Source organism: Passer domesticus, chromosome 2 (assembly GCF_036417665.1).
Source record: "Passer domesticus isolate bPasDom1 chromosome 2, bPasDom1.hap1, whole genome shotgun sequence".
Classification (NCBI taxonomy): domain Eukaryota; kingdom Metazoa; phylum Chordata; class Aves; order Passeriformes; family Passeridae; genus Passer; species Passer domesticus.
In genome coordinates, this window is record NC_087475.1 from 4325620 (window position 1) to 4353109 (window position 27490).

General features: G+C 44.8%; 1 protein-coding gene across 14 annotated transcripts in view; it reads left to right on the top strand.

The window, feature by feature from the left end:
• The window catches only part of ERG (ETS transcription factor ERG), a 147346-nt gene that overhangs the window by 33875 nt on the left and 85981 nt on the right, over nucleotides 1-27490 (top strand). For 5 of the 14 annotated variants that reach the window (XM_064406400.1, XM_064406392.1, XM_064406387.1 and 2 more), the window contains one exon: nucleotides 11950-12037. The exons of 7 other annotated variants lie outside the window; for them this stretch is intronic. In XM_064406400.1, the coding sequence (XP_064262470.1) occupies nucleotides 11999-12037 (39 nt within the window). In that variant the 5' untranslated portion in view covers nucleotides 11950-11998. Of the gene's footprint in view, nucleotides 1-11949; nucleotides 12038-21965; nucleotides 22148-27490 lie in introns of all 14 variants that reach the window. 2 more of the 14 variants (XM_064406433.1, XM_064406439.1) reach the window with 1 other exon arrangement.

The window sequence follows — 27490 nt, forward strand, 5'->3', positions numbered from 1 at the left end:
TATAGACATTCTTCAAATGCATTTGAAATAAAGAAAAATAAAAACAAATCTGTGAGGGTCACAAATCAAAGCATTATTGGGGATGACTTATATCCTTCCAAGGTTCTTTCTTGCTAAGGATGTGGCCTATTTCTATTTTGGTAATGCATTAACATTTTTATTGATAAAGTGAGACTCAAGCTGCAGTGGAGGTGCCAGTCTTTCTGATCTGTATATTTGAACAGTTTTTGCAGTGCAGGTCAACACTTAATGGAAGTCACTAATTTCTTAAATACCTTGTGTTTATACAGCTGTTCTGTTGGTTTTTTTTTCCTTCTGCTTTCCAACATCAGAACTGAAAGTACCACAAGTAGAAAGATAAATTAAAAAAAAAAAAGAAAAGTATTTTGTGCCAAAGATGTACAAAAGGAGTAAAAAAGCATTTAGTAGCAGAAAGGAGGATTACTCTGAAGAACCTCAGAGGGTGTTTAGTTTTGTTCTGTGGTCAGATGATTATTTCCACTGGAAGCTGGCTGTATTTACTAATATTCTGAAGAAGGATCACCACAAATATTTACACTTCGTCTTAAGAATACTTTAAGAAAAAAAAATGGTGTTGCCAATCATGCTGCTTGTGTTAATGTTCCTTGTGAAGGGTGGAGCTTCAAAACGACACAAGAACCCTGCAGAGAAATTGTGAAGGACCTTTCTCACTTCTTTCTTGTTTATCCTTCCATGGAGGACTTTAAATCCCTCCTGATATCCCACAAACCATCCCTGTCCTTCTGCCAGTGCAGGGGACACTCAGACCTGCCTGGAGAAGGGAAGCAGGTGCCACAAACGCCTTCGGAAGCAGAGCTGTGCTGGGGGACACCTCAGCCCAGTCTTGTCCCACTGAGTGTCCTTAGCTGTGCTGATGCCTCAGGTTTGAGCTTTTCTGTTTTTCACATTCTGTGCTGCTTTAGTGTGTGGGGCTGAGCTTCATATGAGGGGACGGTGAGCTCTGTGCACAGAGCAGGGAGACAAAACAATTCCTGCTCCAGCTGGGCACCAAGGACAAATGATCCAAATCTCAGCCCAGGAGCACAAACCCCGTGGGCTGCAGAGAGAAAAACAAGCAGGATGGGACTGCAGGGGCTGCAGCTGGGATTGGACACTGAACTGCAATGTGCACATGGAGCAGAGCTGAGCCCAGGGAGAGACCCCGGCAGTGCTCGTGCATTTTGGGACCATTTGGGTTCATCTTGGGTGCAGCCCTGGCTGGGCTCTGGTGCTGCCCAGGGTGGGTCCATGGAGGAGATCCTTTTAATAAATCCCTGCTTTATTCTTTAACTCTGCTCTAGGTCTGCCTTTAGAAGGCATCAGTGCCAGCCATCTTCTTGGTTAAGCTTCCTCATATGGGACAATTTTCACTCTCCCTGGACAATTTCCACACTCCTTTTTTTTTTAGGTCATGGCTGGGGTGTGCAGGTCGAGGCTGGAAAACTACATCAGTTTATCATGGAATCTTGGAAAGGTGTGGGTTGGAAGGGACCTTAAAGATCACCCTGTTCCAACCCCTACCATGGGCAGGGACATTTTTTATAGCCCAGATTTCTCTAAGCCCCTGGTCATGAATGCTTCCAGAAATGGGCTTTTCTTGGGATAGATTCCAAGGTGTTCACTGGAGCTGCCTCATGGATGACTCCCCCAGGACAGGCTCTGCTCTTTGCAGCCCCTGGACCAACAGAAGCTACTCCATAAGCACAGGGAAAAAATATATATACATATATATTTTTTTTCTCATTAAAACAGTGATTTTCCTCATTAGAATGAGAAGCATCCGCAGAAACCAGGGGAGAGAAAAAGAAGGACAACTTTCCAGGGCAGATTACAGAAACATTTGTTGCATCCCTAAAAGTGAGTGCTTGCATGCAACAGATTCAGTGCCAGTACATTCTGTTCCTGAACAACATATACGTTTCTTGAATATGACAACTGAAGAAATTTATTGAAAGCAGAGAAAATGTTAACTATTTTTTTTTCTTCCTCATGTATTTCTAAACTGTCATTATACTTTAAGTCTTCCTAAAATGAATTGAAGATTCTCCAGTTTTTAGATATTGTTTTTCATGTTACAGTGTTACAGTTCAGGACTTTCCTGGGTTTGACAGAACTGTTGGATGATCTGCAGCAAATAATATACAGGTCTAATGTACTCAGCAATTACTGAAAGTGCATGGTGTATGTAATTTCTGGTTATGCAGATTTAGTCAAGTAATTATCCTTGAAAAAGCTGTGAGGTGTTCACACAGTTATTCATGACATTTTATAATTACTACTGTTTGCTTATTAAGTCTGTGCCATCAGTTTGTACTCCATGCTTAAATGTGGTTGAAAATATGAATTGCTGCGTGTGCTGAGAAAGTTGTCCTGATTCTGTACTCCCATTTTCCACGGGATTATTAGAAACAGATCTTCTGTGAACAAAATTAAAACTAGAGGCAGTGGTATCTGACAGCTAGAGAGCCCCTAGAGGATCCAGTCCAATCTTCTGTACATCAGCTGTGGTTTGGGTTCACAGAGGAACCTTCCTGGTATGGAAAATTCAGGAATCAGATGTGAGTGCACAATGCCTGTGTCGGCCAATCCAGCAATCTTTCTTTAAAAAATGGCCCTAAAGTCCAAGAAGCACAAGGCAAGGAAGGTTGAAGGAGCTGATAACACCCAGCATGGGATGGTGATAAGAGAGCCCACCTGAGAGCTGCCCCAGGCCTGCCCCAGCACAGGAGGAGCTGGAGCTGCTGCAGAGAGCCCAGAGGAGGCTCCAGGATGAGCAGAGGGATGGAGCAGCTCTGCTGGCAGGAAAGGCTGGCACAGCTGGCATTGTTCACCTGCACAGGAGAAGCTTTGGGCTGAGCTCAGGGTGGCCTTGCAGGGCCTGCAGGAGCCCCAGGAAAGCTGGAGAGAGACAATTTCCAGGGGATGCAGGGACAGCACACAGGGAATGGCTTTGAACTGAAAAATTACAAGTTCAGGTGGGATGTTGGGAAAAAAATCCTTCCCTGGCAGGGTGGGCAGGGCTGGGATGGAATTGCCAGAGCAGCTGTGGCTGCCCCTGGATCCCTGGCAGTGCCCAAGGCCAGCTTGGACACTGGGGCTGGAGCAGCCTGGCACAGTGGAAGGTGTCCCTGCCATGGCAGGGAGTTGGAACAGGATGATTTTACAGATCCCTTCTAACCCCAACCATTCTGTGATTCCATGAGTCCATATGTAATTTGTTATTATTGAACTGGATCTTGTTGTTTCAGTTTCTAAAACATGTTTATTTGCTTTTATCTTTCAAAAGGAAGTATGAGTTTTCCTTACCTCAAGGTAATTAGTCATTCATTATTTTGCAAACAGTTTGTGTATCTTTCCTCAGATGTGATTTTAAGTGCAACACCAGTTAAAATGTTTGAAACAGGCTTGGGCTTTCACCAGTGGAATGAATGTTAATTAGAAACTGCTCTTTGTCACTATATATCTCTCCTGATGTCATCCTGCTTTTCGACAATGAAATATTTTTCTGTGCAAAGTCGTATTTCTGTAGAGAACTGAGATCCATAATTACAACCTGCACTCAGGAATAACGTGGTGCTTACTCCATGGTCTGACTGGTGCACACCTTCAGCTGAGCTGGAACTTGAGCTGAGTTTGAATAATCAAACACAGAAATCTGCCAGGGCAGCTCTAGCATGGGACAGAAAGGTGGGAAATTTGACTGGATCTCAGAACTTTGCTGGTGACCTCTGTGATTTTGCACTTGGAAGGGTACAAAGTCTTGAATTCCTGCCTTAGCTCTCCCCTTGGCATCCCATGTGTGTGTCCAAGTATCCTGCAACAGGATAAGCATCAGGGAGTAATCATTATCAAACACCCCTGGCCTGGAATTAAGACACACAGTCAAAATCTTGAGCTGCGGAAAGTGGTTGGTGCAGTTAAATGTGTCAGACATGACTCAAAAGTCTCTTTCCTTTCTGAAGATATTACTTCATTCATGTTAACCACATTTGTAAGTGGCCTGGGCTGAAGAGATAGTGTTTGGGGAATTCCAACCTCTTTTATATGCAGTTGGGAGTTTCAGGAATGGCTGCTCTGCATTCCACATTGATATATAATCCTCATTATGGCTTTGAATAAGAACATGGTAATTCGCCAGAAAAATAAATAAAACAAGTTATTGGTCAGTGGCGTACTATATAGGGAGTACTAATAAAACCAAATATTTTTGGCTGTAGTTTAAAGTTCCTACTGTAAATGAGCTAATTTAGGGCCATATCCTCCCCTGAGATCATGGGCTGGAATGTGAGATAAGCAGTAGCTGCACAGACACTTTTGGGTGGCAGCAGAGACATGTGCCTTCTCCATCCTTCAAGTGGGAGGAGAGGGAATTTCTGTAGGAGAACTGACCCTTCCAAGAGAAACGTACTCAGAAGAAAATCCGTGTTCAGTGTCGAACTCCAGGAGGGTCAGACATAGACACAGATGGCAGAGACGTTCTCAGATTGCTGCATCCCTTTGTCCCCACAGATTTAGGGGCATGGAGTAGTGCTGTGAGTCCAGAGCCAGCTAAACCCTGGCCATGTGTGCTTTTCCAGCAGGTGCTGGCAGTGGCTTGTCCCCCCTCAGTTTCTGACTTGCTCAAGCAGGTCTTACCTGCAGCCCTGAGCTGGGACTGCTCCTCCTGCCTTGTCCTGAAGGTCTCCAGAGCCACCAGGACTCTCTGCATTCCAGCTGGAAGGGAATCCCATCAGAAGGGGGGTTTGCTGCCAGTTAGACCAATATTCTTGACCTGAGTGACAGAAACAGTGTTGACCTTGAGTGAGGGAGAGAACATGTCAGCACGGCCATGAAAGCAAATCCTCACAAGGCTTTTCAGCAGGAGGGCTGGGTGGGGGAGTTTTCTTTATTTCCAGAAAAAAAAAGAAAAAAATTAAGAAAGAAAAAAGAAAGAAAAAGGAGATTCAGAATCTCTCCTATGAAGACACACTGAGAAAATTGAGGCTGTTCAGCCTGGAGAAGGGAAAACTCCACGGCAAGCTTAAGAGCACCTTTCAGTGCCTAAAGGAGCTCCAGGACAGCTGCAGAGGGACTTCTCACAAGGACACAGGGGGACAGGACGCAGGGAATGGCTTCCCATTGCCAGAGAGTGGGGTTAGATGGGATATCAGGAAAAAATCCTTCCTGTGAGGGTGGGCAGGCCCTGGCACAGGGTGCCCAGAGCAGCTGGGGCTGCCCCTGGATCCCTGGCAGTGCCCAAGGCCAGGTTGGACACTGGGGCTTGGAGCAGCCTGGCACAGTGGAAGGTGTCCCTGCCATGGCAGGGCTGGCACTGGATGATCTTTAGGCTCAAACTGTTACATGAGTCCAATATTAACTTCTGGAGTTGTTTCTTGAAAGTGAAGAATCTGGCACTTTTTTTTTTGTTGCCAGAATTGAGACCACCCCCACTCAGCTTTTATTTCTCCCACTGACTTTTCTTTTAAATCAAATAATGCCATGTAATAAAAAAAAAAATCCATCATCCAGACTATCAGGAGATGTCATTTGAAAATTGTCAATGAGTTATACTTCTATTTAAATTTCTCTTAAAAAACTAAGCACATCAGACCATGCACAACACAACCAGTGGGCTCTGTCCTGCAAGATCCGGGTGAGTACAAAAAGTTATCACTGAGAATGGAAAGTCAAAGAAACCTCCTGGCTTGGCACATCTTTTTGTATTTTGGTTTTCTTGTCCTTTACTCTTGTTTTAGTTGTGGTATTCACCTGCAATCAAATCTTACCCTAACAGCAAATACTGATTGCACATGAACAGCCTTGGCAGTAGCATTTCTTGAGGGTGCATTTCTTGATCTTTCCTCAAGATTTTATTGTTGAGGCTGTTAAAACACTCAGAGGTTACAGTGAAACAAGAAATAAAAAAAAAACCAAAAACTGAAGTGGTTATACCCAACCACAAGTTAAACATAAAAGCTTTGAGCTCATGTCATGCAGCTCTGCTGTATCATACCTTCCTGCCATTGGAAGAGTTGTGGTGTATCACACTTATCTACTTTACAAATGTGAATTATAAACATTTCTGTGGCTTTTCTTCACTGGACACTGTTAGGGTCTGCACTTGGAGCCATTTTCTCCAGAAATCTATGGAATCCTGCAGGCACAGAGGGGCTGGGGCTGCCTCAGCCCCCTCTGGGGCACCCCTTGGCTCCTTGGCAAGCCCCAGCTGGCAGCAGGAGCTGCAGCACCTTCTTCTAAACCTGGAAATACTAGACAAGGGAAGGCACAAACTTACAGTACCATGCTGGGCAGGAAAGTTATTTTGTTTGCTTAGCAGTTCCCAGATTGCAGGCTTGTAAGGATCTTCTTCTCCTGAGTTTTGCCCACATCAAGAAAGGCAGGGTGGGTGACTTTCTGGGCTTGGTTCAGTTTATTTCAGTGGATGAGGATTTCACCTCTTACTTCTTGCTCCTGTTAAAGGACTTCATTCAAAAGAATTAATAACAATGTAATAATTTCAGTAAAGCCCTGTGGTATGCATAAAGCAGAAGCACAGGGGGATAAGTGCACTCTAGTTTTCTCTCAGTGCATCCTTGGATGTGTAGGCTGCTTCTAAAGTGCAGCAAGCCTAAATTTGGCTTAAATTTGCTACACGAGGGCTCTCATCATAACTGGAATTATTTCAGGGGTCCAGAAAGGCTGAAAATCACATGTAGCATATTTGTCTGCCTAAGAAGTGTAGCTCTAACTTGCAGCAACAGGAGCTTGTGCTGTTTCTGCACATTACTGAGAGCAGGTTTATAGTGCTCTGCCTCTGGAATATCCCAGCCTTTCTCTCTGGTACACACTGTTTGACCAGTGCTGGTGGGACCCAGGCACACGAAAAGAGATTTCCTGGCGTAACAATCCAGCAAGGGACGTCTCAAAATTTTTCCAACAGCTGAAAAACATCAGTTCTTTAAAAATATGTGACCAGTCCAGTTGCATGACAGTGAGGGGGTCTGAAAGTCCTGCTGGCACTGACTTGGGATATTCTGCATAGTTGCTCAGGGATTCACCTCCTGTGAGTAATGGTAAACATCCCGAGTCATGCTGGGAGAAGTTTGGTGTGATGCCAGTGTGGTTATTCACCACACCAGAGTGAGCACCCCTGTGTGTGTGTGTGTGTGTGCCAGTGCTGGGTGCCTGGCACAGCAGAGGGGGCTTTGTGTTTAATTATCCTGTCAGTGGCATTCAGAGCTCTTCTCCTGTCTGATATCCACATCTCAGGCAGCAGGGACACAGGATTCCTTGGAGAGAGCCTGCAGGCAGAGCTGTGTCTCCCAGGCAGTCTGTGCTTGGATCACCATTTCATATTGTCCTTGCTTTCAGTGCACCACGAGTCAGACCCTGCCATTCTGGTACCTCCTTTGCCGTTGATTAAACAGCTCTTCATCAGACAGAATTTGCTACAACTGTGGCTGTATTCTGACTAATATTCCCTGTTGTCTTGGTTTGAAAAGACAGGTGTCTGCTAAAGAAGTCAGGAGCATCCCATGATATGAAAATGTAAACCTCCCTCCCTCTGAATTATTATAGCTTTGAAATGACAAGGCTCTCAGGCAAAGATATGGGAGTAGGAATGACAGTTATTTATTAGGAAAGAAAATAAAAATAAAATTAAACAATGCAGTAATACAAACAAACACTGCCAGAGTCAGAGCATGCCCTGTCCCCCTGTGGGTCAGGGTGGTGGCACAGTCCCATCCCATGGGGGCTCAGCCCTCCTGCAGTGCCAGCTGTGCTTCTGCTGGAGCAGGGATCCTGCACAAGGCTGCAGTTTTCCTCTGCAGCTCCAGGGCTGCTGGAGATGGGCCTGCTCTTCCTCTGGGAATGCAGGGCAGGAGAAAGCTGCTCCTCTGGGAATGCAGTGGGCAAAGGCTGCTGCGCTGTTCCAGGCTCAGATTGTATCCAGGTAGGAATGCTTGGCTCCTGCCCTGGGCGCAGCATCTCCCCATGGGATGCTGGAATTTAATCAGCCCTGCAGGGACACTCAGTGGCCATGGACAGCAGAGATCTCCTGGAGGGAGGATTGGCTGTGGGAGAGAGGAAGAAAAAACTGCCCCATGAACAGCAGAGAGCTGCCTCTGACAGATGGAAATTGAACACACCCCCAGGCACAGCTTGTAACCCAGGACTCCTGTGCAGAAAAGTACTTTTAGCTTGGAGAAAAAAGGCTAAAGAGGATAAAAAGAGGCTCCTGGGAGCCTCTACCACTCCCTGACAGGAGGGTTCAGCCAGAGCAGGGTCGGGCTCTGCTCCTCAGGAACACGGACAGGACAAGAGGAAGCAGCCTCAGGCTGGGCCAGGGGAGGCTCAGCTTGGACACCAGGAGGAGTTTCTCCATGGAAGGGATGGTCAGACCCTGGAAGGGGCTGCCCAGGGAGCTTTGGAGTGCCCATCCCTGCAGGTGTCCGAGGAATGCCTGGAGGTGGCACTCAGAGCTCTGGGATAAGATGGGCATCGGGCACAGCTTGTCCTCAAAGACCTTGCAGGGCTTTTCCAGCCTCAGTGATCCTGTTGTTTGTGATTTGGGCCACGTTCATTCCTGGCACAGAGCAGCACAGGCCGTGTTTCTGTTTGCTGCAGCCCCGCTCTGCTCCTCGTGGGTGTTGTGATGCTGGAGTTTGGCCTGGAGCCCTTTTCTGTCAGCCTCGCTCACTGCCCGGTCACGCTGCACTGCAACCCTTTGGTGCAGGGTTTAGGACACATCAGGAGGAACCTGCTGGGGTTTTTAGGTGAGCACAGCATGCCAAGTTACTGAAAATGCACCTAAGGTGAGAGAATGCATGAGAGAGGTTTATATTCAGACCCTGTGTAAAGGGGATGTTCAGCCTCAGTAATTTGGCAATATGTGTCCATCAAAAAGTTTGATCCTCTTAATACATCTACAGAAAAGAAAGAACAATGCAATCACATTTGGTGAGCTGTAGATCTGTACATGATTCCCCAACCCCTTGGTGTATTTACATGTCTCGAATCTGTCCTGAGCATCAAAGGGGAATTCACATCTCCTGCCTCAAGTATTGCTACTTCTCACTAGTGCCATCCTTCTGTGTGACACTTTGGATGTGACAAGGGGTGGAAACCAGTCCCAAAAACCTGTGCTGCTAAAGCTGGATTAGGAAATGCTAGTCTTGACTCAGGATGCAAGGAGGTGTAAGAAAACCTGCTCTGTAGCTACAAATTTATCCTTCTATAGGATCACAGAGTGGTTTGGGTTGGAAGGCATCAACTCATTCTACCCTGTCATGTGCAGGGACACCTTCCACTATCCCAAGTTGCTCAGAGGGTTATCCAGGATAAGCAGAATGTCCAGGATATTCTTTCAGGATAACCCTAAATCAGGAAGGCTGTTAAGCAAGTGTTTAACTTTCAGTTTGTGTTGTAATGGCCTTGTTTCAGTTTCCTGGAAAGAGATGTCTTGCTAAACCAGGTTTTAGTGTCAGTTTTGGCTCTTTCCTTAGAGTGCTGCTAATTTAGGGGATGCAGGGCAAACCCTGTAGCCACAAGCAGAGCCTGTCACAGACCATCAAGCACAGACATGACCAGCATGAAATTTGGGGTGGGGGTGGCGGAGGGTCTGGCAATAGATACCATCTGCTTCAGCAAGTTAATACCAAATGTCTGGAAGCTTCCAATTCCAGCCTGTAAAGGTGGAGCTGAAATAATCAAAATTGTATTTCTGTTTGGAACGAGCAAGGAAAGCTATCACAGCTTTTTTTTTTTTTTCCTAGCCATGATTTCCAGAGGTGAAAAGACAAAAATTGTTTATTTTGCAGACTTGTCCTACTTTAGAGTAGCAAGACTGGAATATCCAGGTGAGAAAGAAGAATACACTGCCAAAGGTTGAGTTTAAAGCAGAATTCCCACTTTTAAGTTCATAACAGTACAAGGGAAAAGTCAAATGTCCAGAACAGTTGCATACTCATTTTTCCATCTCACATATGACAACATTTGCTTGTCTTTGATTCCCATTCCTTGTGGTGCAGAGTTGGCAACTGGTTTGCAAATGTTCTCTGTCGTCTTCTCTTCCAGAAAGGATCCATCTTTTTGGGGAAAAGATGTGAAATGAGTGGCCTGGAATAGCTCAAACACCTTCTCTTTAACTCTGAGAGCTTCAAGACTGAGCTCTGAGAGAAAGATCTGGTTTGAGTGACACAGGGCATTTTTGGGGACGGAGCTCAGGATATATTTTCTAAGCTTAGGTGCTGTTGGAAGTTGAGAAAAGGCTTTGAGAGACCAAAATAAATCTGGGTGTGGCACAAATCCTCTTTCCTGGGTGGGCTTCTGTAACTGGGGGCGAGGTGCAGTTGTGGCATCACAGTGCTGGGAGTATAAAAACACTGAGAGCATGATCTAACACTGGATTCAAAATACTCTTCTGTCCAGTTTATGTGAAACTTCGCAGTTTCCAGATCCTGTGTGTGATGTTTCGAAAGCTTAAAATATGAATCCCATAAATCCAGTGAGGATGTGGCAGGCATGGATTTACTGGGGAAGGGAGGGAATTAAAAGCACATCAGTGCTGTTGGTGTTTCTGTCTGACTTCAATCTGAACAAAGTTGCTGGTGGAATTTTGCTTTTACTGAAAAAGCATCTCTTGCTTTTGAAGTTCTGTGGAAAGAAAAATCTTCCTTTAAAACCATGACATCAATATCCCATTTGATCATCCACAGATAGCTGGGAAAAGTGGACAAAGTGGGAATTCGGCTTTTTCAGGGATTTTTTTAATAGGCCTTCAAATGAATTCATTTATTTTCATGGATTTGAAGTGGGGGGAAGTTGGCTTTTTTAAGTAGTAGTAAGGGGGAGGTGTACAAAGATCTAAATGGTGATACCTTTAATTGCACTGTTTAGTGCAATTTATGCAAATTAGGCTTGAATAGTTCATAGATGGTTCCCTCACTTCAGTGTCTCTGGGGCAGGCTGCAGCTCAGTGTTAGCCAGGCAATATTTACCTAAATCAATAGGTAAAAATGCAATTTGATGTTCAAGCTAGTGTAAATGTGAGAGCAGATAATGAAATTTTAAAAAAGTTGATGCTGAGGAAAATTACAGTAAATTACCCTGAGTGTGCCTTGCTGCTTTAAAAGCTGAGTTCAAGATCATGGGCAGAAGGAAACCTCTTGTGTGAAAAATGGGAATTTCCAGTTTTTTAAGGGAGAACAGAGAAAAAGACAAGATTACTTTAAATGATGTTCGTGTTCCCACATTTTTCCACATTTTCTAATTTTTTGATTTATTTATCCCAATTTATTAGCAGTTATTTGGTGTTCAAGTTACTGAGCAGTACTGCACATTATTTACATTAAAAACTGTTGTTATTTCAAAGAGCTTTCATGGTTTTCCACCCCCTACACATGCAGACAAATGCACCCCACCTGCCCCAGCCCCTCTGCACTCGATTACTGGACATGGATAAGGGATTCCAGAACATCCCTGCTCTGAAGTGCTGTTAATTGAGGGTCTGGACCAGATTTGCAGCTCTTGTAAACGGGCACAGCTTCAGTGAAATGGTGCTTTTTTTCTATCAGCTGCAGATCTGTCCCAGTCCTGCTGTGTGTTTCTAAATTGGGAAGAATTGCTTGTGGAAATCTCTGATATCTTGGGTGAATAATGGGGCTGGGCAGGGCAGAGCATGTCCCAAGTTCTTATTTTGGGAAAACTGTACTTCATGCAAATAAAGACCATTTTTCCATGAAAATTTCAGGGCTGAGTGTTTTCTCCTGTAGGAAATAAATCCTCAACAGACCCTATGGAGGCAGAAGTGTCTTAGAGCTTCAGCTGTGCTGAGTCTCGAGGAGGTCTGGGGAAGGAAAGATGCTTATCAGTCTATAAAAAGATATTTCTATTGAAAATAAACATTTAAAGTATAATGATATGCCTTTTGTTTCTCTGGTTATGCAGCTGCCTGGGGATCTGAGCTCCTGGTAAACACGTTGGCCTGTTAAAGGACATGATTCAGACTGTCCCCGATCCAGCAGCTCACATCAAGGTTAGTTTCCTGTTTATTGTGAGTCCTCAGATGTTTGGAGAGCCATAAAATTAGTGAATATGTACACATGCCACAGCTTTTCTTGCATGTTTATAAACTCTGCTACTGCCCAACAAGGCCTTTTTTGTTCCTCAATATTTACATGCTGTTGTCTGAGTCAGCCCTGCAGTCTTTGTTGCTGACACCTGTGTGATCTGCTCTGAAGCACGTGGATATTTCAAAGATAACTTTTTCTAAAATTAACCCTCTTTGATAATCCTTTAATATTTGGTGTGTTTGATAAAATGTACCTCCTTGAAAACTACTGTATTTCTATGTCCCTGATTCTGCTCCACAACATGCAGTGACAAATATTAAATTCAACTGCAGAAGGAAAATGAACATAATGCAAAAATTCAGATCCAAACAAGCATCTTTTACATATATTCATTGCAACATTTAAAACACCTTAAAACCAGCATTGGTTTGCTGTGTTTCAGAAGGAAGTGTTTGCTTTTATTGTATTGTGACTATTATTATTAATATTATTGCTGTGGTTTTCTTATCCTTCTTTATGGAACCTGTGGGACCTGGCAGATGCGGCTGTTGCAGAGAACAAGTAATTTTGGGGTATTGCACACAAATTTCTCAGGAACTGGAGTGATAGGAATTCATTCAGGCTGAAAGAGAGGAAATTTAGGTTGAATACTGGGAAGAAATTCCTTCCTGTGAGGGTGGGCAGGCCCTGGCACAGGGTGCCCAGAGCAGCTGGGGCTGCCCCTGGATCCCTGGCAGTGCCCAAGGCCAGGTTGGACACTGGGGCTTGGAGCAGCCTGGGACAGTGGAAGGTGTCATTGGATGACTTTTAAGGACTCTTTTCATTCTTTCTGACTGCCTTTCTGTCTGTTTTTTGGGTTTTTTTAAGTTATATTTTCTGCAACTTCTTTAATGGAGCTTCTCCTCAGCTGGCTGCCTTCTACCAGTCAGCAGCTCTCTCTAGAAAAAGCTCCACTGTACAACTTATTTTTAACTGAAGCATAGAATAAAAATGAAATATTATTTTAAACAACTCCCTTTTTCTGTAAAACTCAGTGAATGAAAGAATCTCTCTCTCTCTCTATCCCTCTGTGTTGTTTTTGGGTCATGTTTAGTTACTAGGATGAGTTGCAGTAGTGGGAGAGCTCGTTCTCTCCCCCTCTGCAGGTTTTCCAGACCCAGCACTTCCACAGCCTTCTGGTCCTCAGTTATTTTTATGGAAAGAGCAGAAAAACAAATCCACCTCCCCTCAAAAAATTGAGGTTTTGCCTCAATATTAGTTACAACTGGTAAGACTTGAAAACATTGAAGGGGATTTAGTACCTCTTCATGCTGTTTAAATGCCCACAGCAACAGAAATAACATAAAGAATAACTCAGTTCCATGCTTTCTGCCAAAACTGGTGCCCAAAGAAGGTTTTTGTAACCACAGGAGTTAGTGGGAGAGGGCAAGGCTGGGTATGAAAGTATCTTATTACAGCAAGAGAGCTGCATAAAAATCTCTGTAATGGTGTGTTCAAGGGAATTGCAGGAGCCTGTTCTCAGCAGAGCATCACCCCAAAGTTGCTGTTTTATTGAAAAAGGGTGTGAGGAAGGCAATTACTTTAATGCTGTGTTTGGGGTAGGAAAGCTGGCCAACTCCACTTCAAATCCTTCTGATTTCTGTTTATGTCATTAGGGCCTGCTGTGGTCTAAACACATTCTTTGGAAAGCAGCCATGGATGCTCGGGTCATTTCGGCTTTAAAAGTGGACATAGCTGCATTCTTTAAAATAAAAAAGGGATTAAAGTGGTGCAGGGGATGTGGGAAAGCCTCTTTGGTGTGGTGGGCTGTTCTGTCTGCACTGGTCACAGCTCTGGTGCCCCCAGCTTGAGAAGGACATGGAAACAAGTCCAGAGTTGATAAGAGAGACTGGAGCACCTATGGAGACAGGATGAGAGGGTTGGGATTTTTCAGCTTGGGGAAAAAAAGGTTTTGTGGAGGCTTCACAGCACCCTCCAGGGTCTGAAGGGGCTACAGGGAATCCAGAGAGGGACAATTCATCGGGAACTGCAGTGACAGGACAAGGGGAATAGCTCCAAATTGGACCAGAGGAAATTTAGGTGAAGATATTAGGAAAAAATTCATCCCTGGGAGGGTGGGCAGGCCCTGGCACAGGGTGCCCAGAGCAGCTGGGGCTGCCCCTGGATCCCTGGCAGTGCCCAAGGCCAGGTTGGACACTGGGGCTGGAGCAGCCTGGCACAGTGGAAGGTGTCCCTGCCATAGCAGGGGTGGCACTGGATGGGGTTTGAGGTCCCTTCCAACCCCAACCATTCCATGATTTTATGATTCTATGATCTCTAATTGCTGTTGTGATGCAGAAGAGACAAACTGGGTTCATTACAATCATCCTTGATAAGGTTTTGTTTAATTAACTGTATTTTGTCACATGGTGGTGTTCCTTTACATCCTTCAAGGAGCAGACACAGCCTCATCCATGCACATTTAGAGCTGGAACTTTGAAAATTCACCTTCTTGGAAGTGTCTGGACTCTTAAGATTTGGCACATTGCAAGATTTAAGTTTTCTGCCTGAACATGTACAGAAAAATAATGCAAAATATGCAAGAATATGGCAAGATGAATATTAGATATGCCTTTTTTTCAGAAAGGGGGATTTCATGTGCATTGTGTGTTTTCTGTGTTCTGTTTTGAAATCAGCCTTTTCTGGTACCAGAAGGAAAGTTAAACAAATCTCAATGATCTTGTGCTCCATCCCTGAATGGGATAAGAGCTGGATTCTTAGCCAGGATTACCCATTCTGCACCCAGGCAGATCCTGTCCAATTTTGGGAATGTTTGGAAAACCTCAAAGTGTGTGTCCTCCTTCTGTTTGGGCAGCTTCATTCCAGAGATACTACAGATTAAACTTTACATTTTTCAGCTTGGATGAGGCATCTGACATTGGTCTGGTGACCCTGTGGCTCCCTAATGTGTAATTCCACCTGAGTCACAACCTTGTGTTTGGTGCAAGCACAAAGCAAAGAAACATTTGATGTGGACAAGAAAAAGGATGGATGTTTTTTGGATTTTCATTTCCAGTTCAGCAAAATAGGGGGAATTCTGACCCTGATCTTTGGGCAGATCCACACATTGAGTGCCTGTAAGAGAAGTGAAATAAATGAGCCTCCTCACACTGATGAAATTGTGGCTTTGTATAGGCAAGACTGTCATTTACACACACTTTCATGTGATATTTTTGTTGTTCTGTTACCATTAAACTCCAGTTCTTACAACCACAGTCACAGAAAAACTCCAAAATTCTGCCTGAGATTTATGTATTTTACTTTTAGGGATTTATGCTTTGTAAATACTGACCTTTAAATAACTTTATATTTTTTAAGGGTTAAATTCTGCTTTTGAAAGAGGTCAAATGTTTGACTTTAGTTAGCTTGTTCCATCACTGTGAGGGGATTTTGTGGAACCAATTCTTAAAAAAACAAGTTACTGCTGTTCCTTTGGGCCTTACTGGGAGAGGAGAACCCAAGGCATGGTGTAGGCAAAAAAAAAAAAAAAATACTGTATTTGTCAGTAATGGTGTCTATCCTGGGATAATGGGTGTGGTTTTCATTGGATCAAGGCTGCTGGAAGATTTGGTCAGTTCACATTTAGTTATTCTGAGTTTTGTTTGTTGGTGATGATTTTGAGGTGTGGGATGAAGAGGTGGGTGAATGGCAGCAGCTTTTGGGTGGCACACTCTGGTTTTTCATTGCAGAAGGTGAAGAATGAGACCAATTTACCCCAGACAGCTTAGTCAATGGGGACATTCTTGATAAAGAATTCTCCAAGGGCATCAAACATTTCAAGCCAAGCTCAGCTGGTCTGTGCCTGTACAACCTCATTTGTTCTGTGGATGTAACTAAGGTTGTTGCCTCTGAATCTGTAAATTCTGGGTTATCAAATCTGGATACTACAGTTCCTGATACTACAATGAATTAAAACCTGGTTTATTAGAAGAAATAAAAGAATTATTCCATAGCAGTTTCTGAAAACCACTCCTGAATGTAGCACTTCTCTGCCTGGGTTGTGGTGGCAAATCCACATTTCCATGCACAGCATCCCATATTGCTGCTGGAAGTATCACAAAACCTGACCTCAGAACTCCTTTGCTGGGCAAAGAATATTGGATTTCAAATTGTGGCAGTGTAGAGAAGCTGCTGGATATACCTAATCTCTTGTGTTATGGTTAAATCTGATTTTTTTTCTTTTTGAAGTGGTATTATTTGTTAAGGAGTATATTCTGGGTCTGATATAATCTGTTATTTTTCCTGGAATTGTACAGTCTCTAAATAGGATCCAAGACTTTGTTATGCTGGGAGTTTTGTATGCACAATACAGTCTCTGCCTGAACAGGCAGGGGGACAAGAAGGAAAGGACAACAGAATAATAATAATAATTATTATTACTGTTATTATTTTTGTCATCCTCCAGGATAAGGAGGATAAAGTCTGCCTTTTACCCCCACCTTTTTTTGGGGTCTTGCCTGAGCCAGAAGCCTGGTCCTTGTGGGTTCTTTGCATGGTTAAAGCACTGCTTTCATTGCTTATGGAGTGATATTTGGGCAGCTCAGCTGGGAGTGAGAGCATGGAAATCCCAGCCAAGGATAGAAAGAGCTTGGCCCAAAGGCCCAAGTGAAGTAAACTGAGACCCACTGCAGCCTGGATGAGGAGGTGATCCATGAGGAGCATGGAGTTCTGCTGAATCACAGCCTGCCACCGGGTGATAACCTACTCCCATCCTTCCAGAAAATGTGGAATATCTGCTCCTGATAGCTGCCCAGTGAGCCAGCTCTCCTCCAGGGATGAATCAGTGATGACCCCATGGGCAGAAGTCCTGCAGTGGCCTCTCTCTGGGAGAAGGTGCCTTTATCCCCAGAGCCCCTAAATCTTGTTTGAATGATCACCACAGCTTACTCTGTGTCCTCAGAAAATAAAGTTTACCATGGATGAGTTTATAAAGAGAGTTTACTGTGGATGTGGGTGGCACTCCTCCCTCTCCTCTCGTGCTCATTCAGAGCTCCCACACTGCCAGGGTTCAGATTTGCTGTTCCATTTCCCTCTTTGCTGTGTCAGCACACATCAGTTACCTGTAATAATGCCAGAATCACTACTGGATTTGAACTCTAGAATCCCCTCCTAGGCAGAAATTGTGATTCACTTCTCAGCAGCTTAAAATTCTGGATGGTAACCAAATGATTGCCATAGAGTTCAGTGAGTAAATTCTTCCTGCTTTTTATTTTTTTCTTTGCTCTTGAACCTCTACCTTTTCTGTCTGCTGAGCAAATACCTCCTTGCTAAAGGAAAAGAGAGATAATGGCTTCTGTGTGCTATAATTGATGAACTTTCAGCAATTCGGAGCAAATCCAAGATTGCTGCCAACAACCAGATGGAAAACAGTGTTAATGACATGTTCAAAGAAGAGTATGTTATTTTGATAGGGATGGGCTAGAGACTTTAATCTCCATTGTTATAGGGACTAATGGCATGGATAATTCCTTAAGTGGGGCCATTTTTAAACAAAAATTATCTTCTTCATAAGCAGGAAAGAGCAAACTAAAGAGTACCAAATGCATTTTCAGAGCTCTGGCTGATAGATGTGCTTTACATGAACCCCTTGTTACATGGAGTCAGACGTGTTTAAATCTCATTTCTGCAGTCTGCCAGACACTTAAAAGTCTGGACATTTCCACTGGTGATGGGTAGAAATCATAAAATGGATGGTCTTGGAAAGCAGAGCCAGGGTGGGAAGCTGAGGGTGGGGAGAAGCTACCAGAAGTTGGGAAAGGTGGACAAGACAAACTGGAACAGTAACTAAACTGGTTCTGCTTTGGGGGCACTGAGAAAGAAGATCCTCCTGTTCCTATTGCTCTGCACTGGACGGGGACTGAGGGCTCCCAAATCTCAGCCTGTAAAGGTCTCTCAAGCCTACTGCCAAAATATTTGTCCCCTCTTCCTTAGGTCCTGCCCACCCTGGCATGTGAGGTCAGCAAATCCATGAGCCCAAGTGTCCAGTGCTGTTTTGTGCCTCCAAGGCCGTCATTTTTGTGTGTGGCTTTGTTGAGATCACTGAAGGGAAGGGGTGTAAGGAAGTCTGGCTCTGGAGCAGCCTTGGGACTCTCTAAAGGACTGTGTCCTTCTTGCTTGAAAACTGGTTATAGAAACCACTCCCCCTGGACTATCCTTGCACAGATCTGTAAAGATGTGTGGAGATTATCTCTGAGCAAGTCAGAGATTACTCACTTACTTACAGAGATTACATACTTACTGTATGTTTAATATACACTACATTTGTATTTTGCCTTTATCTGGCCACAAATATCTCAAGCAATGGGTCATTTTTCACCTTTCCTGAGGGATGATTCCCCATGACTTGTTACTGTGAAGTGTTTCCTCATACTCAGCTACCCTGCAGAGATTCAAACTCCTGGATTTCACACTGACTTTGCTCCTCCTCACCTCCCTTAAGTGGGAGATTTATAGGGGGGGCTGAGGGGAGGTTGCCAAGCACATCAGTTCTGCTCAGGGTCCATTTTGGATGGTGAGGATCAGGAAGCTTTGCCCCTCACCTCTGCTTCCAGCCCTGCTTTCAGCTGGCTTGCTTGGCCACAAATGGGGTCATAAATGACCACTTTATGACACTTTTGGTATTGCCTTGTAGGGCTGAAAGGCATTTTCCAGGAGCTACTGCTCCAGCAGCCCAGATGGGGATAAATGATTCTCTTGGACTTGGTGATGTGCTTCATCTGTTCAAAAATTAATTTCTTCTCTCTCCCACTCTCTCTCTTCCTTCCTGTTTTAGAAAATCTCATATTTCAATTTGTTCTAAGCACCATCCTCTTTAAATCTGAATTTTTACTTCATTATTTCCTACCCATATTCTTATCTCCTCAAGACCCTTTTGGATTATTTCTCCAATCCTGTTGGTGTCCCAAAGTTGACTTTGGGGTGCAGTATCTTTGGCTGATGTGTTGTTTTATCCCCTTCTTTAGATTGTTAATACAGACATTACCTCATAAACATTAATGGACATTTGATTAGATACTTTTCACCAGCTTGCTATTTTATCATTTGCCATAAGTCTTTCCCTGTTGTTGTGTAGGATATTTTCAGATTCCCAGTATTCTTTCCCAAGACAATTCAAATTCTTTTTGTGGAAAATCTTCCTTGTCTCAAGTCAGTAGGGAGTATTTGGATATGTCCATACATGTTTATTTAGAAAGAGAAACTGATTCCATGCAATATGTGTTTTCCTGATGCAATTTTGTTTATTTATCAAAAAAGTATACCTTGTCCTCACCTAGAAGAGCAGGAAAGGTAACTGCTGTGCCCCTAAAATCCTATGTCTGTGTGGCCAGTGAGTTCTGTTCCCCAGAGGCTCTATAGTGCTTTCTTCACTACCACGTACTCCTCAGAAATTCAGCTTTTTGCTGCCTAATAACCTATAGATCCCAAATGTTGCCCTTCAGATTTACAGCAGTATTTAAATTAAACTAATATGGGTGAGATATAAAATCCCAAAATATTTTGGGTTGGAAAGGAACTTAAAAATCATCCAATTCCACCCCTTGCCATGGCAGGGACACCTTCCACTGTGCCAGGCTGCTCCAGCCCCAGTGTCCAGCCTGGCCTTGGGCACTGCCAGGGATCCAGGGACAGCCCCAGCTGCTCTGGGCACCCTGTGCCAGGGCCTGCCCACCCTCACAGGGAAGAATTTTTTCCTAATATCCCACCTTTTCTACATCTCTAGGCCCATGCTTTTGTTGCTTACAGTGTTTTGGGGGTTTTTTTGTGACACGGAAGGGATCAATTTCTTCTGCTGCTGAGGCTTAAAAGAGTGTTTGGCATGTGTGTTGTATATTCCATATCATCTGTGATTGCCTTGGATCAAAGAGATAAACTTGCTGGCAGTCATTATCACCTCCTTGAACAGCAGTAAATGTTTGGTAGGACACTGTAACCTGCTATTGCAAATTCAAATTACACTGGGAAGGAGGGAGGTAAATCTGAGGTGTGCTGTGAGCCTTCCAGGGTGGGCTGACACAGGTTTCTCTCCATCCTCACTTGGTCACATAGAGAGATTTTCCAAGATCCCAGAAAGCTGGCATGTCAATACTGTGAATAATAAGGCAGAAATCTTGGCACAGGTTGCCAAGAGAAGCTGTGGCTGCCCAATTCTTGGAAATATTCAAGGCCAGGTTGGATGGGACTTGGAGAAACTGGGATAGTGGAAAGTGTCCCTGCCCATGGCAGGGGTGGTTGGAACAGAATGAGCTTCAAGGTCCCTTCCTTCCCAAATAATTCAGTTACTTTAAGCAGTATCTGGGGTCCCTTTTTAAAGAAAGGGGTACACCTGTATTAGGAAGGGGTTAATTTTCCTTGGGAAGCACCTTTGTCCTTCCCTTCTTTTCATGGGGACTTGGTGTAGTTGCATTAATCACAGGGGGACTTGTGTTTAGCTCTCTGTTAGATGGAGTGTTCAGAATGGAGAGGAGCCCCAGCTGAGAGGGGCCTCAGCCCTGGCTGTCCCTGTGTCTGTCCCTGTGGCTGTCCCTGGCTGGCCCTGTGTCTGTCCCTGTGTCTGTCCCTGTGTCTGTCCCTGGCTGTCCCTGTGTCTGTCCCTGTGTCTGTCCCATCCTGTGCGGCACAGCTGGCACACGTGTCCAGGTCTGGGACAACAGAGCTTCCCTGCCCAAGAGTTGGACTAAAAGGCCCTCAAAATGAACTCGGAATGAACAAAAAAAAGTTTAAAAAGCCAAGTGGAGGCCAGCTGAGGATTGAGTTAAGGGGAGCCACTGACTCCTAAGTTAAAGCTTCAGAAAATCTCTGCAGTTTCCCCAGAGCTGTCCCAGAATTGCAGGCAGCCGGCTCACAGCACCTCAGCCATGGAAGAGAGTTATTAACTGAGACAGAGGAAAATATACTTTCAGTTATTACATGCTAATAAAGCACAAACTAAACAAATTTAGGCAACAGGAGCAATTATGCCATTAAACATTTAACTGCAAGATTGATTTTTAAATTACTAATAATCTAAACCAAAGCGTGCACACACACAAAGAGGAAGGGGGAGGCAGGGGGAGGAAGGCAATTTTACCAATTGAATCTAATCAGGGCCTCAGTTCAAATGTGTGGCTATAAATGTCAAAATACGTAAGATCTGATGCAAGAGCAGAAGTGGAACCAGGATGGATGAGCTTTCCTCACTTGACCAGATTCTTCTGGCTGGGAGGAAGTTAAACATATGGGGTGAGGAAACCTGGGGAGCTGGGTTATCTCCGGAGCTCCCTTTGGATACTGGTTTGTGTTCCTTTGGAATAGGCAGGGAACTGAGGCACAAACTGTGGGCTCAGCCTGAGCCTTTCCACATTCTGCTGCTGTCACCTGCAGAGGAGAATGAGCTGGATCACTCCTGAGCTGGGAGGGAATGGAAAAAAATTCCCATCTTCACCTGAAAAAAACCTGGTTTTTGTTCCCGGGCTGCAGCAGAAGGTGGGTTTGAAGATCAGGGTGGGACACTTTCACAGCTCTAGGGTTGTATTTGTTTTCTGAGTTTATGGCAGGGCTGCTCCCTTCGAAAAAAGTATAAATCTTAATCAAATAAAACTGATGTGCTGCCATATTTACCCAGTCTCACTGGTTGTCCTACATCATGTTTTAGCATATAAGTTACATGACAGAGTTATCCAGGGGTTGCCAGCTGACACAGAAACAAACCCTCATGTTAAATTGCCTGCAGATGTCCTCTTCCAACTCCTGTAAGGAACTTCTACCAGTTCTCTCTCCCCCCCCACCCCCTTTTTTTTTTTTGTTAAATAAAAGCAGCAGAAGAAGGGGAAAACAATCTCAGTTGAATCTCTGTGCTGGTGCCTCTGTTTGCAGGACAGGAAGCCTTTAGAAGACAATGCAATTTATAGGCAGGCACAACAAAAATCCCTGTAAGGATTTCCATGAGCCTTAGTGGACCAAACGAGTCGTGGTTCTTTTGAAGGCTGGAGCTGAATGAATAATGCCAATTTTAAGGCTGCCAAGGTGGGCTTTGCAGAAGATTCAAACCTGAGGAGGTGAGAAGATCTTTATGTTCTGTTGGCTGTAATTTATCTGATACTAGAATTTATGGTTAGAGTTTCAACCAGGCATGCCTTTTGTCTGGATATTAATCGAAAGAAAATCAGGATTTTATCTGATGGATTTAAATTCTTGCTCCATTTGGCAGAAATCCCCATGTAAGGCTGTGACATTCTTCAAAACATTCACTGTTTTCATTTGCATAATTAGGAATCTTTGTTTTGTTTTCATTGTATGAATTTAGTGGAGTTTGTGAACTTTTTGCCTGGCTGTCTCCCTTGGTCGGGGAAATCACAGAATGTTGTTTCTTTTCCCTGGCTGGAGGAGTATGGGCTATTTATGCTTAGTTTTAAAATAGATTTTTCTGTGAGTGCTTGCACTGCTCTTTGGGATATTTCTGGAGGATCAGCCTAGCCAAAAGCAATTGTGAAAGGTTAGTGGAGAGCAGAGCTCCCATTTAAACACCTACATGAAGGAGCAGCCCTTCAAAAACTGGGAGTGCCAAAAAGCTCCCACTTGGAACAATGGGAGCTGCTGAGTGCTGACAGCTGCCGAAAATGTGGCCTCACATGGCTTCAAAAGGAGATTAATTAGCAAGTCCAGCAATTATTTTTTCTGGTCTTGCTTAATTCTGCATGGTGAGTATTGCTCTTGAAATGTGCTCAGCAGTGGCAGGTGGTGGAAGATGGAGTTCCAGGTGGGTTGGGAGGCAGGCAGGGAGCTGGGCAGGTGTTTCCAGAGTTTTTTTCAGGAGAACTTTAGCCAGGAGTGTTGAACTTTGCTGGGCAGGTAGAAGGAAAGCCCTGGGGAGCTCCCTCTGTAACAATCCCACATGGATTTTTTTTTTTTTTTTTAGTTTTCCCGTTTGTCTTAAACTGCTTCGGAAGTGAAATAAATGAAACCAGAAAAGGCCTCTCTGGCATTACTGAAATAGGGATGTCCAGATGGGAAATTACAGTAATATCACTTGTGCATTCAGACTTCACGTCCTGTGCAACTTCCATGTGTGGGCAAAGGAGATAAATTTGCTCTCTGGAGCTACACGTGCGCTTCTCTCTTTTGATTAAGCCTGAAACACATTTCTCTTCCCTTTCTGTGATCATGGAGTGAGGTCTGCAGGAAAAATAGGATTATAAATTAATGTTTCGGGGGCTGTATTTCCAAACTAAGTTGTCCTTGTGGCTTTCTGTAACTTTTTTTTTTTTTAATTCTATTTATCACAAATAGCCAGCCATTTTTTAAATTAATGCATACCAAGAGCAATAAGAGTGTGCTAAAATGAAGGAGGATTACTTCTGAAAATCAAATAACGAGTTGTGGTTATTGTTGCTTTTCAAACATGGCAAGCAGGTTGGCGACCAATATGTTTGCAAACGACCTAAGTCTTCCCTTCCAGTGGTAATCCGTGTTCTTTTGAAAAGCTAATAAAAGTGGCGTATGAAAGAAATTCCTGGGGCACTGCAGAACTCACCCTCCTAGGGAGAGAGCCAGATGTGCTGGTTAATAACCTTGCAGGCATTCAAAGCCAGGGCAGTAACTTGGTATCACCTAAGCCAGACGTTGTGTGTTGGTGCAAGGCAATATCACATCCTGGTCACATTCGCAGCAGAGAGCTGCAAGACATGTGGAGCCTTATTAAAGGAAGGGTGGAAAAAAAAGAAAAAGAGGGAAAGAAAAGGAGGGGACAGACAGAAGGAGAGGGAGACAATGTGTCTGTCCTGAGAAGCAGCAAAGGAGCAAACACACTGCTCCACATGTGCATTAGTCTGTCAGCCTGGATTCTGCTCTCCAGATGTTGGGGTGGATCCTATGGCAGGACTACGGAGGAAAAAAGGATTTAAAAAGAAATCACATTTCAGGGGTGAAGTTAACGTCTCCAGGTTTTGCAAAATGTAGCCACTCGGTGTGATTTTTCAGAATGCTTTAGCGAAATAACAAATTTTAAATTTAATGGTTTTTACAGGCTTGCTTGGCACGGCCTCCTCCAAACATAAATGTTTGTGTGCGAAACTTGTCAGTGGCTTTTAGAACCAATATGCCTCAGAGTAAAAAGCACATTAAAGTTGTTCTCAGACCAGTCCTACTGAACTGAAAATTGTTTGTGGCGGGGGTCCCAAAATCTGATGGATCTTTCTCAATGCTCAGTCTCTCCGAATCAAACCCTCTGAGAGCTTTGGCCATCACATCAAAACGGTGCTTGTGCATAACAAAAACATCTATATTTGCAGTGGCAATCAGAATACATCAGCGTCAAGTTAAGATTTTTTTTTTAAAAAACACCAAAGTTGCTTTCCCAGGCGCGGCAGAAAAATAAATCACTTATGGCATTTATGGTATATTTGTAATCCGAAACTGGTGGCTTCGTGTTACCGGGCACGACGTGTGCGGCACATAAACAAACACTGCATAAAAAAAAGACAAGTCCCAGCTTTGTCTGCCTGACGCTTCACCTCTGTGACCAGCACCCCACAACCAGGGCCACGTGTGCCTTTCTGCTGAGCTCGTGTTTAGGTTGAGCCAGGCTCAACGCTGGGCTGGCAGGACTGGGGTGTTCTGTGGGACACGGGATGAGGTTCATGCCTGGCCAGCCATGGCCATTGTGAAGGGAAAGGGAGGATATCTGTGGATAAATATTTATGTGAATGCATTAAACAGTGTGATTGCTCTTGCCTGAAGATATTTCAAGAGGCCCAGGAATGCAATACTGCCATGAAAAGATGGTGATACACAAATATTATCAAATTTCACATTCATGACTGATCTGGAGTCACTGCTTTCAGCTGTTGCAGGAGTGTGGATACATGAAAACTCCAATCATGGATTTGCAATCACGTTGCAAATAGAAATGAGGCAATTTTATGTCAATATTAGGACAGAGCACTCTGGAAGCAGTCTGGATGTTTTCATACATAATCACGGCTTCAGTAAAATTGTACATTTACACAGACAGCTGGTGTGCCTTTTCCTGAGTTGGAATAGGATCAGCTGAGTAGGGCTTGTGAGAAATCTCAGTTTGTAGTTTTGGTAAAAGCCAGAATCACAGATAGAGATTTCCGAGCGGTATTTTGCTGTTAAATATGGTCTTGACTCTGCTGGAAATCCCAAAACTGAGTGGACCTCTACAGTCCTTTCTTGCATCCACCACACAAAGTGCATGGGGAGGTGCAGCACCATTCAACCAGGGTGAAAATAATATTTTCCTTCCTGATACAGCCAGGTGGCATCTCCAAGTGTGCCCCACACACCTCAGACAGGGTGAGGGCTGCTGGAGCTCCGTGCGTGAGAGCTTTCCAGGCTGAGCTTTCCCTCTTCACACACTGGAGTTTGTCAGAGGGAGAGCCTTGGAGCCGGCCGACTGTGATTCATCCCTCCCGGCAAGGCCTCTGAGGCAATCTGACATTATTCGGACTGATATCATTAATTAATGAGGGCTGGATGTTATTCTTAGACACTGGATTGAGTATTGGGTAGGGAAGCCTATGAAAGGGCTCTTTGATTTAGGAAAATTCCTACGGCACTGTCAAATTTGCTAACAAAATTAAATCATCTGCCAACTTTCCAAGTTGAGGAGCACATCCCTTCTGAAATCTTGACTGAGTCTCCTCAGTGCCTTCTTGGGATCAAGGGATTTTTGGATTTATATTCATGCCAAATGAAAATGATAGATAGACTCCAAAAACCAGTCGTATTAAATCTACCAGGCAAGCTTTGCAGAAAGCATTTCTGTTGGTTTGCTGTAGCACAGATTTGATCCTCCCCCACCTTTGTTTTTGGCTGTGCTTGGTTTAATGTGCTCAAGGTAGAAAGGAACCAAATCTCAGAGTTTTTTTGGAGCCTGGGAGTTGGTCACTGCTTCACACCTGGGCACTGTGACTTGTAACCCCCCCCATCATGGCATGTGCTCATACCTCTCAAACCAACCCCAAATTTATTGGGGTTTTTGTCTGGTCTCAAAAAACATGCTCCAAAGCAAATGTAGGGAGCAGCTCTCCTTGTTCTCAGCACTCCCATTTTCAGGGCTGGAGCTGCTCTTCTCTCTTCCTGGTACTTTTCCTGCTTCTTTTCCCGACTGGCTGCTCCCTGAATGGACCCTGCAGGTGTCCAGAATTAGCCCAGCCTTTGCAGGCCTCTGGCAGCAGATTTATAAATAAAATGCTGTCATTTCAGCCCAGCCCCGGCAGGGCTGGGAGCTCAGGAAGCGCCGTGCACATGTGGGGCGGTCACACATGGATCCCATTGCAGCCCTAATAACACTGGGATGGGGGGAGAGGGCTGAGGGGCTGCTGCCAGGTCAGCTCCCTCCCTGGTTCATCTGTCTCCAGGCTGCTTTGTGTCAACAGAGGCGTCCAGGCATGGCCAGCTCCTCATTTTGTTCTTATTGCCACAATTTCGGGGCAAGGAAGTGGCAGACATGGCCAGCAGTGCTGAGCCCACTCTTGAGGGTTTAGTTAAGGTTGAGTTAAGATTGAATAGGTGCTTTTGGGATGATACCCTCCGAGTGATTGTGATTGTGTCCCTAAGAGTCTTCTGGAACATGGTTTGGACCTGGGGGTGCTGGTGACAGGGGCTGGACACGAGCCCAGGGGTGCCCAGGTGGGCAAGAGGCCACTGGCAGCTGGGCTGGATGAGGAATTGTGTGTCCAGCAGGAGCAGGGCAGGGATTGTCCCTCTGAGAGGCCCCTCGAGGGCTGTGCCCAGTTCTGCTCCTGCAGGAGAGACCTGGAGGGGCTGGAGCGTGTCCAGGGCAGGGAACGGAGCTGGGCAGGGGCTGGAGCCCCAGCAGGGGCTGAGGGAGCTGGGAAGGGGCTGAGGCTGGAGCAAAGGAGGTTCAGGGGGCCCTTGTGGCTCTGCACAAGTCCCTGGCAGGAGGGGACAGCCGGGGGGGTCGGGCTCTGCTCCAGGGAACAGGGACAGGAGCAGAGGGAACGGCCTCAGGCTGGGCCAGGGCAGGCTCAGCTGGGCCAGCAGCAGGAATTTGACCATGGAAAGGGAGCTCAGGCCTTGGCAGGGGCTGCCCAGGGAGCTTTGGAGACCCAAGGAACACCTAGACATGGCACTAAGTGCTCTGTTTGCCAAGGTGGGGATGGTCACAGGTTGGGCTTGATGATTTTGGAGCTGTTTCCCACCATGAATGAGTCTGTGATTCCGTGCTGTGGATCAGGTTTGTCACTCAGCTGTAGCACATTGTGCTCAGCCTCTGGGATACGTGTGCCTGCACACACACACAGCTGGGAGCAGAGCAGCAGCCACCTCAGCTGAATAAAGCATGAGAATGTTTACTACTTGGAAGAAAAAACAAATCTGTTATGAATTGTGCTAATTATAAGGAGCCTTGACGT